General features: G+C 41.8%; 2 protein-coding genes across 9 annotated transcripts in view; one reads left to right on the plus strand and one right to left on the minus strand.

The window, feature by feature from the left end:
* Window positions 1-5,785, minus strand: part of ATR (ATR checkpoint kinase) — a 72,627-nt gene extending 66,842 nt beyond the window's left edge. For all 4 annotated transcript variants that reach the window (XR_014789589.1, XM_084847181.1, XM_084847182.1 and 1 more), the window contains exons 1-2: window positions 5,650-5,785; window positions 846-937 (exon numbers count right to left, since the gene is read on the minus strand). Coding sequence is in view for 3 of the 4 variants with exons in the window: in XM_084847181.1 (XP_084703307.1) it covers window positions 846-937; window positions 5,650-5,708 (151 nt within the window). In the remaining variant the exon portion in view is untranslated. The remainder of the gene's footprint in view (window positions 1-845; window positions 938-5,649) is intronic.
* A 4,491-nt stretch (window positions 5,786-10,276) lies between these two features.
* Window positions 10,277-24,208, plus strand: part of PLS1 (plastin 1) — an 81,735-nt gene continuing 67,803 nt past the window's right edge. For 3 of the 5 annotated variants that reach the window (XM_084847212.1, XM_084847211.1, XM_084847209.1), the window contains exon 1: window positions 10,277-10,390. The gene's annotated coding sequence lies outside the window, so the exon portion shown is untranslated. Of the gene's footprint in view, window positions 10,391-11,058; window positions 11,114-21,566; window positions 21,657-24,208 lie in introns of all 5 variants that reach the window. The other 2 variants (XM_084847213.1, XM_084847210.1) reach the window with 2 other exon arrangements.

Consider the following 24,208-nt stretch of genomic DNA (forward strand, 5'->3'; position numbering starts at 1 on the left):
CTAGGCAGGGAATAAGCCCCACTGAACACAGTGGGACTTCATTTTCAGTCAAAATGCCTAAGATTGCACTACAATTATGGGGTTGCATCCATCATTAGACCTACTTACAGCAGACCCATTGAAATGAATGGGACTTAAGGTAGTCATGATTAACACTGGATACAACCCATAGTTTGAGCAAGGAGCACTTTCTCGTGTTGAGATGACATGTGAAACTGTGGTTTATTACAAACTATCAACATACATGTTAAACTTCTTCATATCGTACATGGTAGAGGAAGAAAGGGAGCTGAAGCAAACAAAGGTGAGGATCATGCTTGCTTATTTTCATCACAATAAACAATGGTTTGTGGTGGCATCCAAATAATCTTTGCTTGTCTTTAAACTCTCATGTGCAGATGAATCATACCCATTGATCACCAACCATAACTTGATGAGAATCACAAGTTCTATGACTAAACACAATTGGCTGAAGGTGCAAACCTATGCACATTTAGACAGAAGAAGTCATCTTTTCTGTCTAAACATGCATACGGTTGTGCCCTGAGTCAATTACAATTTTTTAAAAATCCCCCCACCCCCCAAAACGGTACTCCCCCCCCCCCACGCACACACACTGGATGTATGTTACTTCTCCATTCGCCACCAGCAGGACTTTCCCTCTTCTTTTTTCAACTGTGTTGCTATTCTTCAATATGCATATTCAATTGGAGGGGCTGCTTAATATTTAAGAATATGCCCACTCCTCAAGATATGGGGACAGGACAATGCATGACAGAGGTAACACATGCTTTGAACTTTTCAAAGTCTAGCCCCTTTAGTAATTAGAGCCTCATTTTACTCACCAACATCTACATCCAATAAGATTCGATCAATGAACTGGCAAAGTATTTGTCTTGGCTTCTGAACAACAGTACTGTATTCCTCTGGACTTGCACTAGAATTAGATTTAAAGTTACATTTGTGTTTCCACTTTAATACGTTACAATTCTTTTTAAAAGACACCTTAACATTCCCAACCACCTGCTACATGATAAAAAGACTCAAGTAATTGATGAATAAATCTTGAAAGCAAAATCTCATGACCTATCAGCCAATATTACAACATCCACCTCTTTGAAAAAGCACCAAAGCATTATTATACCAAAACTTATACGCTGTATCAGCCTTTCCCAACGTGGTGCTTTCCAAAAGTTTCAGACGCAGGATTGCTAACTATTAACCATGCTGGCTGGGGCTTTGGGGAGTTGAAGTCCAAAACATCTGGAAGGCACCAGCTTAGGGAAAGCTATGCTATATTGTGTACTGTTTAATTTTGTTTTTACATGTATTCTTTTAATTAACTATTTAAAAGTCTTTGCACAACACAATGATTAAAATGCTGAATTTCAGGCATAGTACCAACTTTTGCTCAGAAAGAAGCTCCGTTTCTCCTTTACAACTAAATTGTCAACTGACAAAGAATCCCGGTTGCCTAAATCTCATGTAGACTGTGAAGCACTTCAAAAAGATTATCTCCAAATGTGGTGTGTAGTCCACATAATGGTGGGGGCGAGGGGAATCAAAGGAAGTAAGGACCAAGTGATACCCACCAACTGAAACTGATGGGATCTAAATTAGCTATGGCTACTCCCGGAAGATCTTGGGGGTCATAGCAGCAAAGATCATGTCAATGTGCTGTGGCAGTAAAAATGTGCTAAGAATTTTCCAGCAGTAACAGCAGGGTGCAACAGTGTTTCTTCATGACATGAAAAGTGATGTTGAAAGTCAATGTTCTGGGTGACCAAGGTTAAATATTAATGATTTGCACAATAATGAATACAACACATGACCTAGTGTGTCATATTTATAACGCATGACCTCAAACGTTTAGCATTATATCTGAACATAGACACCAGCATGATGCTCCTCTAACTCTAAAACCAGATCCAGAAGCCAACTTCAAACTTTGGCTTGTTAGAGAAATGACAAGCCAGGAATCCCACTTCAGACATAATGCTAAGCTTTTCTATCCGGGTAAGTTCAAGGTTAGTTTAGCCACTCCCACTTGTAGGAGAAGCCAAGTAGGAACCATCAGGCAGCATGCGCCAGTATGTTTGCTCACGCATGATAAGCCAGGATTCCAAAGAATTCTTCTGGCTTAGTGTTTTGTGTGAACATGACCATTGTGTAGACGTTAATATATTTAGATTACATTCAGATATTTTAAACCATATACATAGATGGTTTTTAAACCATATACATAACCAGCTCTAAACATAGATTTTTTTTTAATTCAAAAACCCAATTTAAATACACTTGAAAAAAAAGTCAGGTGATCATTTTTTGCCCAGCCTGCTACCTACTCACTCTTAAGAGCCAAATCCTACACTCTATAGTGATAACAAAGCATAGGATCATATCTCCTGGTTCCAGCAGTAGCAACAGCAACAACAACATATAATAACTTTTTATAGGTTGATATTGTTCATTGTGGTTTATTAAAGTGTATTTTGATGTTATTTGTAAGCTGCATTGGAAGGATTTCTATTCTGAAAGGTGGATATAAATAACTGTAAGTAACCAAACATTCATCGCTGGCATTACTGTACAACAGCTGGCCCATGGGCCAATTGCGACCCATGGCACATCCTCACTTCCCCAGGCTCCTTCTTCTTCCTGCCTGCCCACCACTGCCCCTGAAGCTCTCTCTTCTCATATTTTCCAACAGAAGAGCAAGGAGAAGCATGTTCCATTGGGAGCCACCACCTCAAGGTACCAGCTCTGAAAGCTCCCCCCACCAGGAAAAGTAAGAGGGGGGAGAAAGCTCTGGGAGCCACCACTTCAAGGTGTGCATGCATGAGAGAGAGGGTGGGGAATAGGTGGATGGAGTGTGTGTGGGTGGTGGTGATGATGACTTTAACTTCAGATAATCTCTGTGGTGATGATCTTGAAAGAGTCTGTGGGATGGCTCTGGCCCTATCCACCATTTTGTTTACTTGTTTTATGTATTTAAAATATTTTTATCCCACTGCTCAGCCAAAAGGGCTTCCAGAATGGCTTACATGTGGTCAACAAGACAGTCCCTTCCTGTAGGCTTAAAATCTAAAAAGACACGACACACAAGGAAAAAGAAAGGGAGGGGAAAAATGCTTTCAGCAGGGCTAGTGGAATGGACAAGCTTCTCACTCTCATCTCCCTTAGTACAGCCCACAGTTGCTAAGTGGTCCCCAACAGATTACCAATGAAAGGATGTGGTCCTCAATGAAAATAGGTTGTCCCACCCTGCTGTACAAGCACAGGCCACAGGAACTTTTGTTGTGATGATAAACAAGAAATGTGTGGAGAGAGGGGCATACCCTAAAGATTAGGAAACAAGCCCCTGCCTGTCATGCTAACATAGATAGCAAGGGGAAAGTAAAGGGGTTTTCAGGGCAAGTGGAGTACAGTTGGATCAGCACATCGTGACTACATACATAATAGCTTGTGTCATAATCATACATATTTGATAGTATTGGGCTGCCTGAAATTCTAGGGTTATAATTTTATAAATAAGGATTATGAAACTGTTATGCTGGTGTATGTTTGCCTTCTTTCCCTAACATAGGAAAATATCTGTACACAGATATCTGCCACAAAATTCAAGTGAAGAATACATTTTAGCCAGTTAAGAATGCCTTAATAACAGGAATAATTTCATTGTGCAAAGTTACTGCATAGGATGGCAAATAGCGGTGCTATCTTATGATAGCTGGATTCTAGCTCTGATACAGATTTATTCCTTGCTGTTGCACACTTGGCTTTTTAACTTAAAAAAAAATGAGAAGAGGTTTTTTTCTTTCATTCAGGCATTAGTCTCTTTTAAATATGATGCAAATAGGATCATATAGATTATGAGATTAATGTTGGGGCATGATATATTAGTATGGAAGGAAACATAGGTAAAACAAGAAGTGCTGGGGCTGAAACAGCAAAGAGTTCTGATGCTGAAGAGGATTAAAGACACTCTCCTATGCATGTTTGGGCAGAAAAATGTCCTACAACTCCCAAGATCCTCCCGCCAGCATGGGATACTGGGAGTTGTAAGACTTTTTTTCTGGTTAAACATGCATAGGATTTTTAAAATAAAACAAAATGTGAAATATTCAGAGGCTTGCAAACAATTTTTCCATCTGGTCTGCTGGTCTTATCTAGTCTGCATTACTAATTGCACATGGGGGGTTGAATGTAGCTAGCATATTACTACAATTAAAGATGTCAGGTGTGAAAACTACCTGGAAAGTTCCCATGGAATGCATGACCTTTCCCCCAGCCTGAGGCCCAGTTGTGATTCCCTAGTGGAGAAAGAAAGAGGCTGGCTGTGGCTGAGGAATGTTGGGAGTTGTCTGACTTTTTTCTGTCTAAACATGAGTAGGATTGTGCCCTACTCCCCTAGCAAAGCTGAATCCTGCAGCTTATCAAGAAGTTCAATTCAAGATGATGGGGGTTTTATTGGCTTACCAATGCTAGAGATGTCATCAACAACATTTATATACATTTAATCTTTAATGCAACTGTCAAAATCTCAACTTTTTGTGTTTCATTTCTCCCTAATGTCACTGCGTACAATTCTACCCACCACCATAACCATGTGTGTATACACACACACACACACCTGAGAATAAGACTTCCCACATTTGATGAAGTGGACTCTAGTCTCCATTCTCCAAAAGCATATGTCCTAATACATTGGTTAGTGTTAAGGTGCCACTAGACTCTTTGTTGGTTGTCCTGCATATAACACTGTTATAGATAAGGGGCCCATGCCAGGCACATGAGCACCTGTCTCCAACAATCCATATTAGCATAACACCTTTATTAGGCCAACCAAACATTCACAAAAACATTTTCAAACTTTTGGAATGAGCTTGCATATTCTTTGTGGCCTTTTCATTGGCCTCATTAAGGTATTGCACATATATGGATTCTGTATTTTTCTTATAGTCAACACAGCTACCTTTGTTTTTTCTCTCTAACTAGTGGGCTGGGACCCCCAGGTGGGTCGCACCCTGACTTAAGAAGGGTGGTGCCACTGGTGAAACAACACTTGCTATTTTTGTTTTATTGTTTGTTGAAACTTTAAAGAGAAATAGAAAGATGGAGGAGAGAAAGGAATGGCAGAGAGAGAGAGAAAGAGAACACAAACACAAGAGTGTATAACATTTTAATACTGCAAATGTATACCTGTTCTATTCTAAAAGCAAAGGAAGCCACAACAACTAATAAATGGTTTGTCCTTCTAAAAATACTACCACACCATGGATTTTGGATTTGTTCTAAAGTAGTTTAACTATCATGTTTCCCACCTCCTCTCCTCCCGTCTTGGGAATTGTAGCTTAGTGCAGGGGCTCAGTATCCCGTTCAAGACCTCTACACACACACACCCTTTAGCCATGAAGCGCTTACCGATTATCTCTCAACCTAACCTACCTCGCAGAGTTGTTGTCATGATAAAATGGAAGGGGGTAGAGAACTGAGTATGCAACCTCGAGCTCCGGGGGGAGGTGGGCTATAAATGCAACCAAGAAAATAATAACCCCCCAGGGCTTCCACGGAAGAAGAGAAGCCAGGAAGAGCCTTGCAGGCAAAAGGAAGTCTTTCCTACTCCCAGTATCTCGGCCTCAGACCTACCTGCCCAGTTCCCTGAGGGCTGGGATCATCGAGGCCATCTCCAACCCCTGGTCTGCCATTCTCGCTGCCGTACCCTTCCCAGCTCCTCTCCCGCCAGCTCAGTTTCGACTTCACACCGTTCCCGCCTCCTTCTCTCGGCTAGCATGAATGGCAGACCCCGGTATGGTGGCTGGCTAGTGCCAAGCCTCCTACAAACGCGTTTACCTCCTCTTCGTTCTCGCTGCTGCACAAACTCGCACTGCGTTCGTGCTTCGTCCGTCAAGAAACAATAATAAAATAGTGACCGAATAATATTATATTAATTGCTTCCAATGCAGGGGGAAAGACCAAGGGTAGGGAGATATTTAGGCTTGAAGCCAAAATAATTACATCAACTAGGGCGCAACCCTATCCATGTTCAGACAGAAAAATGTCCTGGCTGAGGCATGCTGAGAGTTGTAGGACTTCTTTTTTGTCTGAAACATGCATGGGATCTCCCCCTTATCGAATACATAGCCCTCGCGTATCCGCTTTTACGCTTAAGTAATGTACGGTTCTGCCCACACACGCGTTGCTTTTTTCCACTGCAATTCTATGCACGTAGGAATAAGTCCCACTGAAACTCAATGGGGCTTACTTCTGAGTACAGATATATAGGATTGCATTTGTACTCCTAGTGTCCTCCAGATGTTTTGGTCTATAACACCCATGATCCACTGGCCATGCTGGCTGGGACTGATGGGACATGTAGTCCAAAACATCTGAAGGGGACCAGATTGCCTATCCATAACATACCAGGGCCGCAACCCGGCGCGTGTCTACTCAGAAGTAATCCCCATTGGGTTCAATGGGGCTTACTCCCAGGTAAGTGTGTATAGTAAGATCGCAGCCTTACTAACAGGATAATGTAACTGCATAGAGGGGATTGCAGCCTTACTGGCGGCAGGTCTCTGCATAAATACAAAACTAAGTAAAAACGCTCCTTTCCCTTCTTTTTTTGTCCTCTTTGGAAATGCCAGCACGCAGAATGCAAGAGGAAGAACGGGCATGTTGCTGGAGCCATTCAACAGCGCGCTATTGGCACGCAGCGCGTGTCAGTCAAGGCCTTCCGGGCAATCACGCCCTCCGCTCTCCCTCGAAGGCCCTGACCCGTCCTCAGCGCGGCGAGCGGAGGAGGCTGGCAATCATTAAGCCGCGCGACGGGAAGGCGCTGTGTGCCGCGGAGAGCCGCCCTGTTGATGCTTTCGTGTTTCAGAGCTGAGCTCTGGCACTCAAAGCTGTTTCCGGCGGGCAACGCACCGGGTGAAATGGACCTGACTCGTAGGACCCCTGTGCAGCAAGCTGGCAGATACCCCAGAAGGAAGGGGCTCATTTGTAGGCCACTCGTTTGTCTCTTGGTGCCCAGCTTGTTCAGCGGGACACTGGAATAACAAAGTAGTTCGCATAGGGAAGGGCGTTGCTAGTCCTGGGCCCATGGGGTCTGGGCCCTGGATCTATTCCCCCAGGCCCCGAGTCTATTCCCCAGAGCCCTGAGTGTCCATTGATACCAATGGAAAGTTTTCTCCTTGGCCGAATTGCCACGCAGGGGGTATTTTCAAAGGGGATTTTGCTGGGAAGGGATAACTCTCCTCTTCTGCAACCCCCCTCCCACAGATCTCTCCCTGCATGGCAATTAAGCTAAGAAAAAAACTTACTTGTTGGTTTGGGATGATCTGGGGCAGGGTGCACGTTAATTGAAGAATTTATTTTATTTCAGATTATTTGGATGAGAAATTAATTAGCTGGCTTTGTCTTCTGAGAAATTTAAATAAATCCTAATAATTATTTCTACATGTGCATATATAGATCTAAATCAGTATATGCAGATTTTATGCAAATTTGTCTCCCATGGGTCTGGGCCCCAAATCTTTTAAGTGCCCAGCAACATTCTAATGTTAAGTCTAATTTAAATCCCATTCATTTCAATGGGTCGACTCTTAAGTAAGACTAACATTAGATACAGCCCATTTATTTCATTACCCATGCTGGATTTTTGCATTTCAAACCCCAAAGAAAATGACTCTCTTATCGTGAACCAGCTGAATTTGCTGCCTCTGCAGAGCATATTCATGGTGTGTGAGTGTGAAATAAATGTATGCATTGTAGTCCAGGTATTAGGAAGGCTGGAGAAGGATTTTTGAGTGCAGGGATGTCTGAGAGGTGCTTTCCAAAAAGTGTCCCTAGCACCAGCCCCTTCCATAATGGCAGGAAGAAGAGTTGTAATAAACGAGCAACATAGGTTAGCTGTTGATGACTCATAAGCACCATAAAAGTGTCTGATGTGACAATGTCATCTCTGGGGGCTTCTGGGACACGGGCCCCATCTACACGAGCCTTTTATTCTGGGGCGGGTGTGAGTCGAGGTTCCTCAGGACAGATGATGCAGTTGCCACTTCGCAGCTATCTGTGGTTTTCTCCCAGAAAATGCGGATTTCCAAGGAGGTGTTTTGCTGCGATGTTTTTCCTTTGCTGTGGGTTTCCCCATGGTTGCAAGCCATCTGTTGCTTCTCCGAACCGACTTCACATTTTGCAGTGGGCGTGTTGTAGGCATGCATAGTGCTTGTGTCACTCTGTGACGCCCCTTTACTCCCCCCGTCCCTTCACAGCTGCACAGTTAACAGAGGCACAGAGAGGCATTTTCATTTATTTAATCACACTTTTGCACATTTTTGCAGCTTCATATCTTCGCAATGGTTGCCCAAGGGCCGGGGGTGGTGGTCTTGGGGGAGGACCAACTTTGCTCTGGTCACCATTTCGGAGCGATGAGTAGGCACATACCGCTCACGCTTGTGAATGTGAACCATCACAAGAGTCTCAGGCTGGGAAACCGACAAACAGATGGCGTGGAAACAAAGGAGCACAGAACACCCACTTTTTACCTAACGGACGGAAAGTCACAACAGAACACCTAAAATACAAAACAAGCACTGAAGTATGGCACCCCCACGATCACAGGACTGCACAGTTGCACATTAAAGTATAATCATATATATATAATGGCAAAAAAAGAGGGCACAACCGAGTCTGTTAGGGAAGCGTGCAGTAAATCGCAAGTGTATCCCAGCAAAAACTAATTTGAAGCTGAAATGCTGCACAGTTGTGACAGAGTGAAGGGTGAAAGCAGTGCCATGTAGATGGGGCTCTGTAAATAATCCCCCTTGGTCAATATACTACAGACTTTGGGCAAAACGTATTTGAATCATAATGTTATTATGTACTTATTTATTACAATTATTACCCACCTTTCCTCAGAGAAGCTTAAAGTGGCATACATGGTTTTCCCCTCCCTATTTTAATCTCACAACAGACCTGTGAGGTGGGATAAACTGAGAGAAAGTGTCTGTCCCCAAGTCACCCCAGTGAGCTTCATGGCTAAGTGGGGATTTGAACCTAGGTCTTCCCAGCCCTAGTCCAACACTCTAAGCACTATACCACTGGCTCTCATGGCTTTATATAATTCCTGATGTACTAGTACATATTTAGTCAGGATAGTTCCCTTCCATGTAAATAAGGATCCGTATAGATTTGAGTGTTTACCCTCTCTATATTCATACAGACTGTAATTGCGCAGAAGTATGGATGAGAACAGAAGTTACATATTTTACGGCCTCACCCTAAACATGTTTACCTGGGAATAAGACACGCTATATATGTCTACTTAGAAGTAAGCCCCATTGAGTTAAATGGTGCTTACACTCAGGTAAGTAAGTGGGTATAGGATTGCAGCTTTATGATTTTAGTAATACAGTATTCCAAAACTGTTGAAGTGGATATATTACACAATCAGACAATTAGATGTACACAAGAAAATAAAAAATGCATCTTTAAAGGCGGGGGGCGGGGGAAGGAATCTAAACCTTAGTCATGAGTATGTTTCTTTTGCAAACCAGAAGCAAAGATCTTGTGTCTGGGGATGATGGAAGTTGTGGTCCAATACCTCTTGAGGGCCAGATTGGGGAAGGCTGGTGTAAGGTATTGCGTAACTGGTATAACATATAACAAAAATATAACAAAGGTACAGACACCAAGATTATATATAATGTCTTTAGTGGACCTCCCTTTCAACAAGTTTAATAAAGTTAACAAAATTGATGGAACCCAACCCAAAGTGTGCAGCCCAACCTTATCCATATTTACTCATCAGTTAATCCCACTGAGTTCACTGCTTACTCTCAAGGAAGTGCATCAAGTGCATTGCACTAGGGTGGAACCCTAAACACACCCCCGAGTAAGCCCTATTGCCCACAGTGAGACATACTTCTAAGTAAACATGCGCAGCACTGGCCTCGCACTCGTAAGCATATTAAGTTCCACTGATTTTAGTGGTGAAAATGAACCCTGGACAAAACGGGCTGCCAAAGTCGCCAGTTCGGAACTCAGTGAAAGTTACTCTTTCGTCTTTTTTTTTTTCCACGCTGATAATCACTGGAATTTGATCCCATCATGACAAACCACAGACCCTCCTCCCGACTCTTGCAGAACGCGTTCTTCTGATCTGAACCCGCCTCCCTTCTCCGGGAACGCAAAGAGATTGACTTCTACAGCTGCCAGTCACCAGTGTTGCTGCGACTGCCGGCCGGCTGCGGGTGTCCCGTACTTTACAGCTCTTACAGGAGCCTCGCTTGGCATTGGAGCTGCAGCCAAATCCCGCTGCTAGTCGCAGCAGTTATTGGAGCGGTAGCAGGCAGGTGAAGGCGGCCATCCCGACCCCCGCGTGTTACAGGTACCTTTTTCCTTCAAGGGCAACGAGAGTGTGGCATCATCAGTTTTGCATGGTTTCTTCCGTAAAGCCGCGGGGAAAACTGTTCATAATGGCAGGTTTATTTTTAGATGTCCTAAAACTTTTGCGGGTTTTGTCAGTTTAGTTTGGTGTATTTTAATTTAATGTTTTTAATTGTCACAACCGTAGCCTTGGTCGTAAACAAACTTACCTATTTCCAAGAAATGTTAACAAGGGAGGATTTGCTGGAAGTATTCTGAAGTACAAAGCAAGTCAGCTCTTCCTTTCATAACCAACAAAGGCATGTTTTCAGGGAACTGATAATGTATGCAACAGAGTAGCATTTTCTGTTATGAATTATTATTATTAAAGAGCAGTGGAATGCTATTTGAGATTGTGTTGTGCCTTATACAGACAGGTTATAATAACAGGCAAAATATATATTTTGCTTCCTCTACCTTGTATTCTTCATAAGTATGTGTATTGTAAGAGTGAGGGGGAATGCAAAGGGAAGGTGTAAAACCAAAGTTTAAATTCCTGAGGGAAAATTATAGTCATTTTTTTTTAAGTTTATGAACAGTTTGCTGGCAGTGCTTATTATCATGGCCATGAAGGCAGGGCTGAAATACAATTCTCTGCATATATGCTGATTCTAGTGCCTGTTTCCCCAGCGCTGGAGCTGTTTTTAATACTTTATTGGAAACAAGATGAACATGCTTATCAGAAGTAAGTCCCACTGAGTTCAATGAAACTTCATCTCTAGTAAGTGTGTTTATGATTGCAGCTGAAGAGAGCAAGTTTGTGGCCCAGTTTCTCATGGATGCTTTTGAGAGAGCTGTTGGCTGTTTGGTTTTCATTCATAACTAGCCACACCTAGACTTCTTTATTCTTCCATGTAATATACATGCACGTGAATTCAAGTATATTTCTTGTTGCCTTATCCTTTCAAAGATCAAACATGTATCTGAGATTATATGAAAGAACTGGGACTTGTCTAGGCTTTCAAACGTGACATCGTGTTTACTTTTCAATTTTTTTCTGCAATGTTTGATCCTTGGAGAGGAAATTAGCAACATATAACCTCAGGATCTTCCTTGATGCTTATTGTGTAGAACAGGAATGGAGGCAAATGAAAAATTAATGTAGTGCTGCTATGGACTGGAGCGAACCAGTAATAATGCATGCTGGAAATTCTCAGTTATCCCTATTGCTTTCTGCAGAACTTAAATACTTATCTAATATGTTTCTAGAACTTCCCAAGGTGACTTTCCTAACATTAGCTGGTATCACATTGTGAGCATTAATACTATCGGCTCTCAAAAGTTGAATGTAGATGTCCCTAGAGAGGCAAGGGAGGTGGTGGTGGTGGAGGAAATATGAATTCTTTCCTAATGCTTCCTTCCCAAAGAGTGAGTCTTCAGGAAGCAAATTGCCAGTTCACTCATGGCCCATCACTGCAATAATTACTCCTAAACCCCAACACCTAATTATCAGTGCTGGAGTTTTAATAAATCCAAAATCCACAGGTGGACAATACCTTTTCTAGGATCAACCAAAATGCCACAAAAGTTTCTACAAGCTTTTCCATTCTCCAGAACTCATTGTCAGGCTAGGTGGTAATAGCAGGGGATGGGAGAAGAACAGACAAGTACAAAAATTAGGCCAAGATGTTGTACCTATGAGGTCTGCAGTTTAGACCCAATCTCAAAATGGAGGTTGCAGACTGAACGAACTAGTCACTGGTAGGTGTTGCAGGTATCAGATTACATCTAGCACAAAGAAGCAGTGGCTGACCCCTATTTCTGAAAGTATAAAGGCTGACTGTAGTTCAGATCTGACTCTTGCAGAGGTTCCTGGGTAGGCAGAGAGCAGAAGTAAAGAGAAACATGACAGTCTTCATATTAGTAAAGCTGGTGATTAATTTTAGGTGGTGCACTAGGTAAAAAAGTAGTATTATGTAGTATTACCTAATGATCGGAAGGAATGGGGTTTAATAAGTTGTCCTTTTCTGCCAACCTCTTGATTTCCCTTGTATTCCTCCCAGAACATTCAAAGTATGATGCGAGCAGAAGTAGGTTGATTTCTTCTCCTAGAAGAGAGCAAAGCTGTACTCTCCCTGGTGAACTGCCTGTTCTTACTTCTCTTAGGACTGGTCTGTAGTTTTTCAAGAATGTCGTGTAGACTGTCTTCCCAGAATGCCTCTGTCCAAAACGGCAATACAGTTGGTTGGTCTGTAAGAGGCAAAGTCAAGAAAACTGCTAGCGTTATTTTCCCCTCTGAATGATCTATATGCTTGTATTCTTACTATTTGTAATAAAGAAATAAGGCACTAAACAAGCCCCTATAGAAGCACTTACATTTTTGTACCTACAACCAATAACTCAAGAAAAATAAATTCACCATTTGACTCTTCTCTACATCCAGATCACCCAACCTGTCCTGTTTGTTCAATTATCTATTCAGGACTTTGGAGGTGAAAATTAATAGCTTTAGGGTGAAACAAAACAAACAAGTTATTTTGGTGCAGACTGACTATACCATCAAGAAAATAACAAAGCTTCTACCGAAATACTGCCTGTTGTGACATGAACTGGGTCTGAAACTTAATATGTTGTATTGCTGACATCTTCTAGATATCTTCTTTGCTCCAGACTCAGTCAAAATGGTTTAGGTAAGACAAGAGCATTCATCCCTTTCCAGGAAGGAAAGGAGCAACCATACCATGAAAGCTGCTTAACTTGTATTTTTTGCGCTCAGTAGTATGATATTGCTTAATGGAGGATAATGGGCAACTTCATCCATGCTTGGACAATAAGCAATGAAGAGTGTGAGCCAGGTAGGCAACCTGGTGCCTCCAGATGTTTGGGACTACAACTCCTCATAAGCCCTACCCAACATGGGGAATGGTCAGGGATTCTGAGAATTGTAGTCCAAAATATCTGGAGGGCACTGGAGTGCCTATCCCTTCCGATTAAAATGTCTCTGCCATCTGGGCACTATGGCACTCTTGATAACCAATGCAAGCACTAACAGTTGCATCCATATATGGTAATGAAAGTGTCCGCCTAACTGACAGGCTAGGCAACTCACCTTTGACCACACTGCGTTTTGTTATCTTCTCAGAACAAACATTAATCACTTGCAATGATGAAGTGAAGGGAGGTTCTTTAGAGCAATAACTATGCTCCTATCTGGGCAGAGAGAGCCTTGCAACAGTTATTCATGCTCTGGTAACCTCCCGTTTGTATTATTGCAATACGTTATACCTGGGGCTGCCTTTGGAAATGGTCTGGAAACTTCAGTTAGTCCAAAAGAGGGTGTCTAGGTTGATACAGTCATATTATGCCGGTACTTTGCCATCTGCACTGGCTGTCAGTCCATTTCCAAGCCTAATTTAAAGTACTGGTTTTAACCTTTTGAGCCTTTAATGGCTTGGAGTTAGGTTACCTGAAGGAGTGTCTCTTCTTATATCTACCTACCAAGACCTTAAGGTTATTGACCAAGGTCCTCCTCCAGCTGCCCTCACCAAATTAGGCGAGGCTTGTGGCTACAAGAAGAGGACCTTTTCAGTGTTAGCACCCCGTCTGTTGCATGCTCTCCCTAGAGAGGCTCACCTGGTGTTTACATTATGGTAATTTTGGCATCAGGTGAAGACCTTTTTATTCTCCCAGGCATTTTAGGAACTGTTTTTAGAGCTTTTTGATCATAGTACTTTTATTCTGCTGCTTTTTTTTTTACTTTGGATTTTGTGCTGCACTGTTTTTAAAACTTTGCTGCTGGTTTTATTTTATCTTGATTTTATCATGTGCTATTTTTATAATTGTTTGTTGATTTGTATGTTATGCTTTTAATTTACCTGTACACTGTCCACAGAACTCTGGTTATTGGATGATCTATACATGTAAGGAATAAATGTAAGAAATAAAATAGCTAGCACCTTGGGAGTTTTTTGACACGTGTTTTTATGGATTTTCAGAGAGTAGCTGTGTTAATTTGGCACAGCAAAACAGCAAAGAGTCTTGTGGCACCTTAAAACTCTAACAAATGTATTAAGGCATAAGCTTTCATGGACGACACTCCTGCATCTGATGAAGTGGGCTGTAATCCCCGAAAGCTTATGCCATAATAAATGTATTAGAGTTTTAAGGTGCCACAAGACTCTTCGTTATTTTTATGAATGTCTTTAAACCAATTTATGTTTTGAGTGAGAGCCTATAAACAACATACCAATCAAAAAGTAAAATAGTATAATTGAAAAACTGTCATAAGGCTTAAGCCACTAAGGGCACAATTCTATGCTTGTTTAGACAGAAAAAAAGTCCTACAATTCCCAGCATGCCCCAGTCAGTCTAAACGTGCATAGGATTGCAGCCCAAATTAGCTAAAAAGGTAAGAAAAAGACAGACAGACAGAAAAGAAGTAGTATTGTATTGCACTGGGGGATCTACGTGAGGGATTTACATCAGTCCAGCTGCACCTCACCCCTGGGCATAACACATGATGTTCCCCCCTCTCCACAGCAACTGCAAGTTTTCATGCCGTAAAACCCACATTTTTGCAAAGTCATTTTGTGATGGCTTCAGTGCACTTGGGGACACTGTGTGATCTCAACTAGTGATACTGGCTTTGGTGCCAGCTGCGGGGAGCTCTGATAGGAGGAAGGGAAAGTTGAATCATCAAAGGGTGAACAAGAGGAGAGGAGTTGGCTTCACCATCCACTGATTGTGTTTTGTTTTTTCCAAAAGGACTCTTACTCCAACCATAGAAAGTTAGCACATTGCTTTGGAATGACTTTTTTTAAATCTCCACTTCTGTGCATGTATGCCTCAAGGAACAACTGAAAACAGCCTGCTAAATATGTCTACTCAGAAGTAAATCATATTGTCTTCCATTGCAGTTACTCAGCATGGGAGGGGAGAGAGGGGTGGGGAATTGGAAACTGTTTTGCCTTTTGTTTTAAATCTGCACTTATCAGGTGGAGCAGACCTGTGCATAAGGTTACTGAGTTTTTTTTTAAAAAGAAGCTTGTTAATGCTGCAAGACTCCACCCAAGTATGCCCGAACTAATGCGGTTTCTTGTGCAGTCTGCCATGCAAAAGCAGTTTTTTTGGTTCGTACGCTGCTTTAATTGGCTGTGTGTGCCATGGGAAGAGCAAATCCTAATTGATGAAAATGCGGTTTTAAACTGAATTGCATTGGAAAGCGTCTCCATGCAGCTTGCCTCTTTGTTACATAAAGTCTGTAGCACTCTTGCCCTGGATTTACACAGGTCTAGGATGTAATCCTTACATATGTGGCCTAAATGTGGTCATGTTACCATTGTCAATGTGTTACATGTGTGTTTAGGTGCAACAGGATCATGGCCTAGATCTTTATTTAGGTTCTGATCATCCAAATCCTTCAGCACACACTGCTGATATTTACTTCCAGTAAGCAGTTCTACACACATTCAGAATAATAAAAATACAAGGTTGTACAGCGTGTTTGATGGACTGTTATATTTGCAAATTCATTGAGCAAGGATTTATACAAAACCTGCCACTTCTTTTGAATGTTCCTAAACTCACTAAGGATAAACTTAACCATTGACTAATTGGCTTTAAAAAAATTCAGTATCGTTGATACTGTTATTAGAAGCAGTAGTTAGATATGTGATAGTCTTTCCTCTGGCTATGGTACTGTTTTTGTTCAGAGAAATACAAACAGTGGCAATGCCTGTTTAAGCCATATCATATTTAATGCAGCGCATTACAAATGTTATGCCATGTTTTCAATTTTTTGTGCTACACTGACATCCATAAATGGTTGTCTTGTGCATCATGTCATTCATAGCTCCTATACCTAATGTTTATAACAGAACAGTGTCTAAAATTCCCACAGGTGTGCTGTAAATAATTCAGAATTATTTTTTTCTTATTGCCACTGAAGACTTACACACGTCCAGTTATACATGTCTATCTTATACATGTCTATTCAGAAGTAAGCCCCATTGAGTTCAATGGGGCTCACTCCCAACAAAGTGGGTATAATAGAATTGCATTGCCGCAGCCTAAGATTGACTACAGCGTATCAAATGTTATTGACTATTTGGGCCTCATTGGGTCTTCTCACTTTAGTGAAGACAGTTACAATCAGTGTCTTAGATCCTAAGATAAATTAACTTAGGCTACAGTCCTGTGCATGTTTAGACAGAAAAAAAACCCTACAATTCCCAGTATGCCCCAGCCAGCATGGGAGTTATAGGACTTTTTTCTGTCTAAACGTGCCTTTAAGGAAGTTCACAGAAGGAACTTGCCAGTCTGGAGGGTTGGGGGCATTCTTGAACAATCCAGGATGGGACATAGGGGAGGGAACAATTTCCCCAAATTGGATAGACCTTTGCCCAATTTGGGGGTTATTCCTTTCCCATGCAGCTCCTCATACTTTATACATACATTGTTCATGCCTGCTGGCCCTCTGGAGAGGCTTTTCAGAGGCTGCAGGGTTGAGGAGGGAGCAGGAAATTTTCCTTTAGTTAACTTACCTTAGCGTCTAAGCCAAGATTTTTACAGTAAACATTTAGTAAAGGAGTCTTCCCTTCAGTGAGCTTTACATGTTTTCAATGTGAGCGCCTTCCCAAGTTACCTAATTATTCAATACATTAAACCAATTTGAGCCATAATGACCTTCTCCATTAGGTAACAGTGACTATCCTTTACAATGCCTGTTTACTACAGATGAAAATCCTGCATGGTTTCCTGGCTTTCTATAACTATGAGTTATTCTAGCCATATACATGTTTCTAAAAATAATAAAGGTGATGCATTTCAGCCACTCATCTATATGATATCTGAAGAATAATTTTCAGTTACATTAAACCTCAGAGATAAGCATTTATAACTGTTTGGAATATAAGTCTTTGGAATATAAACCTATGTACTTGATGGAGGGCGCCCTAGCCAGTGTGGTGTAGTGGCTAGAGTGTTGGACTGGGAGTCGGGAGATCCAGGTTCTAGTCCCCACTCAGCCATGGAAGCTCACTGGGTGACTTTGGGCCAGTCACAGACTCTCAGCCCAACCCACCTCACAGGGTTGTTGTTGTGAGGATAAACTGGAGGAGGACTATGTATGCCTCCTTGGGTTCCTTAAGGTGGAAAAAAGGCGGGATATAAATGAAATAAATAAATAGAAACTTGCTTCAGTATTCATCCAAATATAGTGTTACCGTTATCAGCCAAATGTGTTCGCAAAATAAATCTGCTCCACTGTCAAAGTCAATTGTTCAAAATTAATGTAACTGAACTTTCTCAAAACCTTATATCAGGCAGTGCTTATAATAAATTCAACTTATTGGGTCTATCTATTTATCAGGAAGATTGTATTTACTTGAATGCTTCATTTGAGTCATGATCTGTCTTTGGTTTTAACCTCAGCTGTTCCAGTTAATTCCAAGGACATGTTTACACTACAGACTTAAACTAGTTCCACAGTCATTCCTCTTCCCAGAAGACCCCGAGAACTGCAATTCTGTGCGGGGAAGGGGAGTGGGGGGAGGCTTGGGACCTCTAACAGAAAGTTGTCTGCATTTCACTGAACTGCAATCCCCTACATGTCTATGAAGAAGCAAGTCCCATCTAGTTTCACTAGAGCTTACTCTCAGGATTACACCCTGTTAAACGCTATACAGCCAATATTGATGTAGATATTCCTCAAGAGGTGGACTGACCAGTGTGGTGCGGTGCTTAGATTTGGAATGGGGAGACCCAGGTTCAAATTCCCACTTCACCATGAAACTCACTGGCTGAGTGTCTCCATCGAATCAATCTTGCTGGGTTGTTGTTGTTGTTGTTGTTTTTAAAGTAGGGGAGAAAACCATGTACGCTGTCCTAAGCTTCTTGGAGGAATGATGGGATAATTAAATAGAGTGAAAGATTGTAGGTATATCTTCAGGCTTCAAGAGGTGAGCTAGGTACAGAATTATATAAGGAATATAATATGATATTCTTTGTCTCAAGAGATGGGACAGGCAGGGGAATGAAAAAACACAATACTGATAGTTATTGATGACAACATTCACCAGGGACTGAGGAATAAGCAGTGCCTAGTTTATAAAATAAAAGGTTCCAGGGTTCACAACTGTCTAGAAGTAACAACATCTGACATGGAAGCACTTATTCCTATATATGTAAGAACTGGCTGCTTTTACAGTGATGCTGGAAAGGGTAGTCCAAGACAGTGTGTCATCCTAAGTGGCTGCACCATGTGATCCAAGAGATACAAGAATCCATCTGGCTTTGCAGTGGATTCTGGGGAGACCCTCTCAGATCACATGCTGCTTCAGTGATGCCCCTAAAACCACTACTGCGCCAAGTAACTGCTTGGGTTGTTTGCTCAACGAGCCTGGTCCTAAATGCACTCTACATATGCTCAGAGCACTTGCCTCATCCCAGTGTGAACCCCAACACTGGAAACAGGTTCTGGGGTTCAGCCTGGTTCAGATTAAGTTCTGGGGATATACCATTTGGTGGTCTTGATGAAGAATTTTCAGTGACAAGAATAGTGGACAGGGGGTGTAATTACAGTCAGTAAGAGTCAGTAATTACAGACAGCACTCTAAAGTAATTTCTGCAATGAAGCAAATGGTTTGAGAAGTGGAGTTTGACTACTTTTAGGACTGTAGCACAAGTGAAAAGCTTTTTCAATGAGAAAAAATCACAGTACATCAGGGAGTTTTCAGATGTGCTAACATCAGTACAATTATATAAACTGCTGACTAATTCAATCTTTTTAAAAAATTCAATCCAAAGTCTGGCTCACTGCCATTCAATTCACATTCTTAGTTGTACTCAATGTGTAATTTCTATTTGTAAGTGCAAACCCATTCTGGTTTTGCTCACACTTTCCTGTCATTAAATTTTTTTTATCCGAGCCTTCTTTATCACAGCTTTTCGAATCCTCTAATTTTGCTACCAAATGTGCTCTTCATCAAAATCATGCTGTTTAGAATGTTAGCCTGTAATTTTCCTAATAGCTTACATTTATAGACATGTTTTCAAGCTGGAAGCTTCAAGCTCTATTATAAGCCACAGATGTCCTCTTTTGTATCTATTACTTCTTCTTCCCCACCATGATCTCTTTGTGCACTCCCTATGGCAGTTTTTTGATCACAGCCTGTCAATGCCACTACTGTTGTTTCCCAAAGTAGGTCAAGAGAGAGAGAGAGAGAGAAACATGAGGTCTTGCATCCCCAAGAGGGCTGAGCGTACTGTTTCTGCATTTCTCCTTGTCTCTGCTAGCAGGGGATTGTAGAGCAGAATCTGAAGGCTCATCCTTTTCTGAAGAGAACAATCTCCCACATTATGGCAAAGTGTGCAACATTTAGTGATAAGGAAACCATAGAGTGTTGCATTCCCCCAAATTATTTTATGTATGAATGATCAGAAGTGTGTGGCTAGTTGCTAGGAACTTTAGGGTGATTTCTCTTTATGAATGTGTAAAAGTTATCTTCCCGTCGTCTCTTCATAGCATAAAAGGGGTCCTTCTTGTGTACATGCCAGTATAATGACATCAGAGTAGTAACATCCAAAGTAACTAACTTTGTTTATACATTTGTTACTCCAGTTCTATTACTTTGGTTTATAATTCTGTTCTGTTAACTATTCCCTTTCCAGTTCCTGATGACATAGTGATAGAAACAGTGATCATCTGGTCACCACCCAGAAGAGTCAGATGTGATGTGGGCTACAGATGAAGTGTCTACTCCATAAACATTCCAAGTGCAACTCATAATGTCTAAGTGCACTTGAAACATGTACTAGTGCATTCACTGGCCTCAGCTGCCACTTTAATTACTGGCATGTTAACACTACATGTGAATGGGCTGATATGCATGGTCAGGGCATTTAAATGTGATGAGCTTATGCACACATGGTACGTTTATATGAGTAAAAGCTTTTTTGTGGCTTGCCTCACATCTGTTTTGTCTCTGTGAGGGAAGTGTAGGTACATATGTCTCTCCTATCCTAGTTTTGTTGTTCAACTACAGTGTTATAAACCCTGTGTAATGATCTGTAGTTTAAACAAGAGTTCTTAAGCCATATCAGCTACAAAAATGAAGGAAGGTTGTTTTTTTTAATGGAAATGTTGAGAACAATCCAACATGCTAATTATCGTAACAGGCAATGTGTCAACTAGTCACATAAGAACTGCCAAATCAAGTCAGACCTATGACCATCTAGCAAAGCTAGTGGCCAATGCCTGGTACATGAAAGCAAATGCAGAAGAAGTATTTAAAAATAATCAATTCCCTTTTCATTTTCCCTCAGCTTATGGCCATAAGACTGTGAACAGATGTACATAGCTTAAGTGGTGAGCCCGCTTTGAATCCATACTCTGTCTCTTTTTGAACATGTGTACAAACTTCCAAACTGAATAAAATTCAGGAGCAACCAGTTCTTTCTCTTGCCAGCTGATGGAGGTTGTGCAGACTGATTGGCTAGCCTCTGTGGCAATCTCAAAGCCGTTTCCACCACCACCCCCGCCAAGAGCAATGTGTCAAGTTAAAAAAACAAACAAAATATGTGGCTTTTGAAAACGCACCCATCTTAAGTCTGGAACCTCAGCTGCCAAGAACCAGATGCCTCTGCAGAGTATCAGAAGGGATGCTTTTTGTGGGCTGGCATCTTTACTACCAGTCAGCCCCTGAGTTCACCTTCTTCTGCCCCCATCCCTCTGAAGGCAGCCTGGGCTACCTAATCAACTGCCAGGGACAGAAGATACTGCCATCAACACTTCCATCATATACATCTAATTTATAATACCTTTTTTGGATTAATTGTAAGGTTCTTTGGGAGCCAATCATGGCTGAAAAGTTGGGTATAAGTATAACATATAAGATACACACCCACCCATCATGAATCGCAGCTACTTTCTCCCAAGTAGCCCCTCCCTTCTGAAGAGTAGCAGAGGTTCTGCCTGAATTCTCTTCTTTGAGCAGCTTGGCTGCTTGGTCCCATGTGTTGCCCAAACTAGATGTGATGTTAAATGAGCGCAAACATCAGGCTGGTTAAATGTGTATTCTTTAAGGTGGGTGGGGGGTCAAGATTGGGACTGCAGGGAAGGATCCTATGCAGCACTCCCGATTAAAATTACAATATGCGGATGACACGCAGCTCTACCTCTCGTTTAAATCTTCACCAAGGTTGGCTGTAGAATCCCTGTCCAAATGTCTGGAGATGGTAGTGGCTGGATAAGGAGGAATAAGCTGAAGCTGAACCCTGACAAGACTGAGGTACTTTTGGTGGGAGACAAGAGGAGGTTGGGGGATGCTGACCTGGTGTTGAATGGGGTACAGCTATCCTTGAAAGACCAGGTCTGCAGCCTGGGGGTCATTTTAGACTCCCAGCTGTCCATGGAGGCTCAGGTGTCAGCTGTGAGCCAGACAGCACTGTACCAACTGCATCTGATACGGCAGCTGTGCCCCTACCTTCCCAACCATCTGCTCCCATCGGTAGTACATGCCCTGGTCTCCTCTCGTCAAGACTACTGTAATGTGCTCTACATGGGGTTACCCTTGAAGGCAGTTCGGAAGCTGCAGCTGGTGCAGAACACGGCAGCTTGCCTGATTAAAGGCAGCCGCCAGCATGATCACATCACTCCGGTGCTGAAGGAGTTGCAGTGGTTACCAGTTGTTTTCCAGGCCAAATTCAAGGTGTTGGTTCTGACCTTTAAAACCCTATATATCTCAAGGAGTGCCTCCAGCAGCACCAGACAGGCTGCTTAACAAGATCAGCCTCGGATGGCCTTCTTTCTGTTCCATCAGCCAGTACAGCTAGACTGGTGAGGACAAGGGAGAAGGCCTTCTCTCTGGTGGCCCCCGCTCTGTGGAACTCCTTCCTTAGGGAACTCCACCATGCCCCCTCTTTAATGAGCTCCTACCATGCATTAAAAATGTGGTTGTTCAGGCAGGCTTTTGGGGTGGGTTAGGGTATTTTTAGAAATATGATGTTTTAATGTAAATTTTTATTGTTTTAAAACTGTTTGTATTGATGTACATTGCCCAGAGTGGCCGGGTGACTGGCCAGATGGGCGATTAAGAAATTTAATAAATAAATTTAATAAATAAAGACACACATCCATCCAAGTTGCTATCTTAATCCCAGGGTTTGGAGGGGGGGGGTGAGTGTGAGTGAGTGTGTGTGTGTGTGTGTGTGTAAGAGAGAGAGAGAGAGAGATTTCATTGGGACCACAGTCCCAAGCATGACTCTGATGACACTGCATGATGTCATGATGACACTGCAATTTAAAAAACAAAAATTAGGCATCTTAAACACATACTTGCATTTAATGGCACATCTGCTTTGGCCCTCTGTCAAAATATGGACCCTGCTTAAAAAATAGTTGCAAGCCAGAGATATATCGCTCTTGGGTGCTAATCTCTTCCAGCACTAGGTTACTATCCTGAGCATACTCACTTGGAAATGAACCCCACTGAAAACAATAGGACAGGCTTCTGAGTAAACATGGCTAACACTGGAATGTAAATTGATCAATATTTTAATTAAATAGTACTTTGTACATATAACCTCTGCTTATGCAGTTTCTATGAGGCTTAAAACATCCAGTTCATAGAGGTTACAGACACATTAAAGATCTTTGAGGATCTTTCAATAAAACCTTTTATCCATTCCAGTTTTAATATTTAATTTGATTTTAAATGCTTAAAGAATTTTGGTTAAGGCGTTGATGCCTTAAGCAATTATCCTTGCTAAGAAAATGCCAAAAGTCCAGAGGGCATGCACATTTAATAAGTATTGTAATTTTGGTTACATTGTTTTATAAACTGGTGAATCTGCAGAATGGAGGAAAATCAATACTGTGGAAGAAAGTTTTTTTAAAAAAATTCCATGTCAGAAAATCCTGTCTTAGTTGTAGTGTAGCATCTTAGTCATCTAATCGAAAAATCTTTTGAACCATGTAGCATTGTGCCAGGAATTAGCAGGGTACCAGAAGGCCATATTCCTCTGTAATAAATACTCTTAGTTGTCGTGTTTTAGATTTCTCAATAACATGAATTCCTAAGCTTTGACTGATGACTAATTAACTTTCTTGCATTTGAGAGTGTAAATTTGCTTCCTAAACTGGAACCTTTTTACATTTATACTGATCATTACATTACTAGCTTCTGGAGTGACCTTAAAATAGCTGATTAGCCCCCAGTTTCACCACAGGAGTTCTAGTCTCTGTAGAGATTGCTTCCAATTCACAGTGAAATGAAAGCTTAGTTCTCACTGAGGTGGTAAACCTGTGCCTGGGCTGCTCCATTTAAAACTGCAGGTAGAGGCTCATATGCGTAAAATACTCTTACAAATAAAAGCTGCAACCACATAAAAGTTGGGGAGAAAAATACTCTAGCCTAGCCTTTTCCCTGACATGCTAGTTTTGTATGTGCAGTGAATTGGGTTTTTTTTATGGAACTGTGTGCAGCCATGTGAGCCCATACTTCTGAAATCTCGGAGTGCTTCCAGACAAGGCTCTTATCTTGCCATCACCCAGCCTCATTCACAAAATTTAGGGGGAAGGCAGATGACATCATCTTCCACTTGTATCCTTCCTGTTTTTTCCAACCATATCTTCTGTCGTTCTTCCTACTGCAGAAAATCTGTTAAGGGGGAAAACGGTGGAATTGCTGCACAGTGCCTTCTGATTGGTAGCATTAAGAGCCCTCTGACTGGAAGCACCATATAGCTCAGGGTAAAACTACACACTGCATAAAGCATGCATTTTAAAGCCCATGCTTACAACTGCCGACTGCCCTTTTCTTTGTTTTTTTGAGGTGACAAC

The sequence above is a fragment of the Heloderma suspectum genome, chromosome 3 (genome assembly GCF_057233095.1).
Source record: "Heloderma suspectum isolate Gila_16-S chromosome 3, 16-S_ref, whole genome shotgun sequence".
NCBI classification, from domain to species: domain Eukaryota; kingdom Metazoa; phylum Chordata; class Lepidosauria; order Squamata; family Helodermatidae; genus Heloderma; species Heloderma suspectum.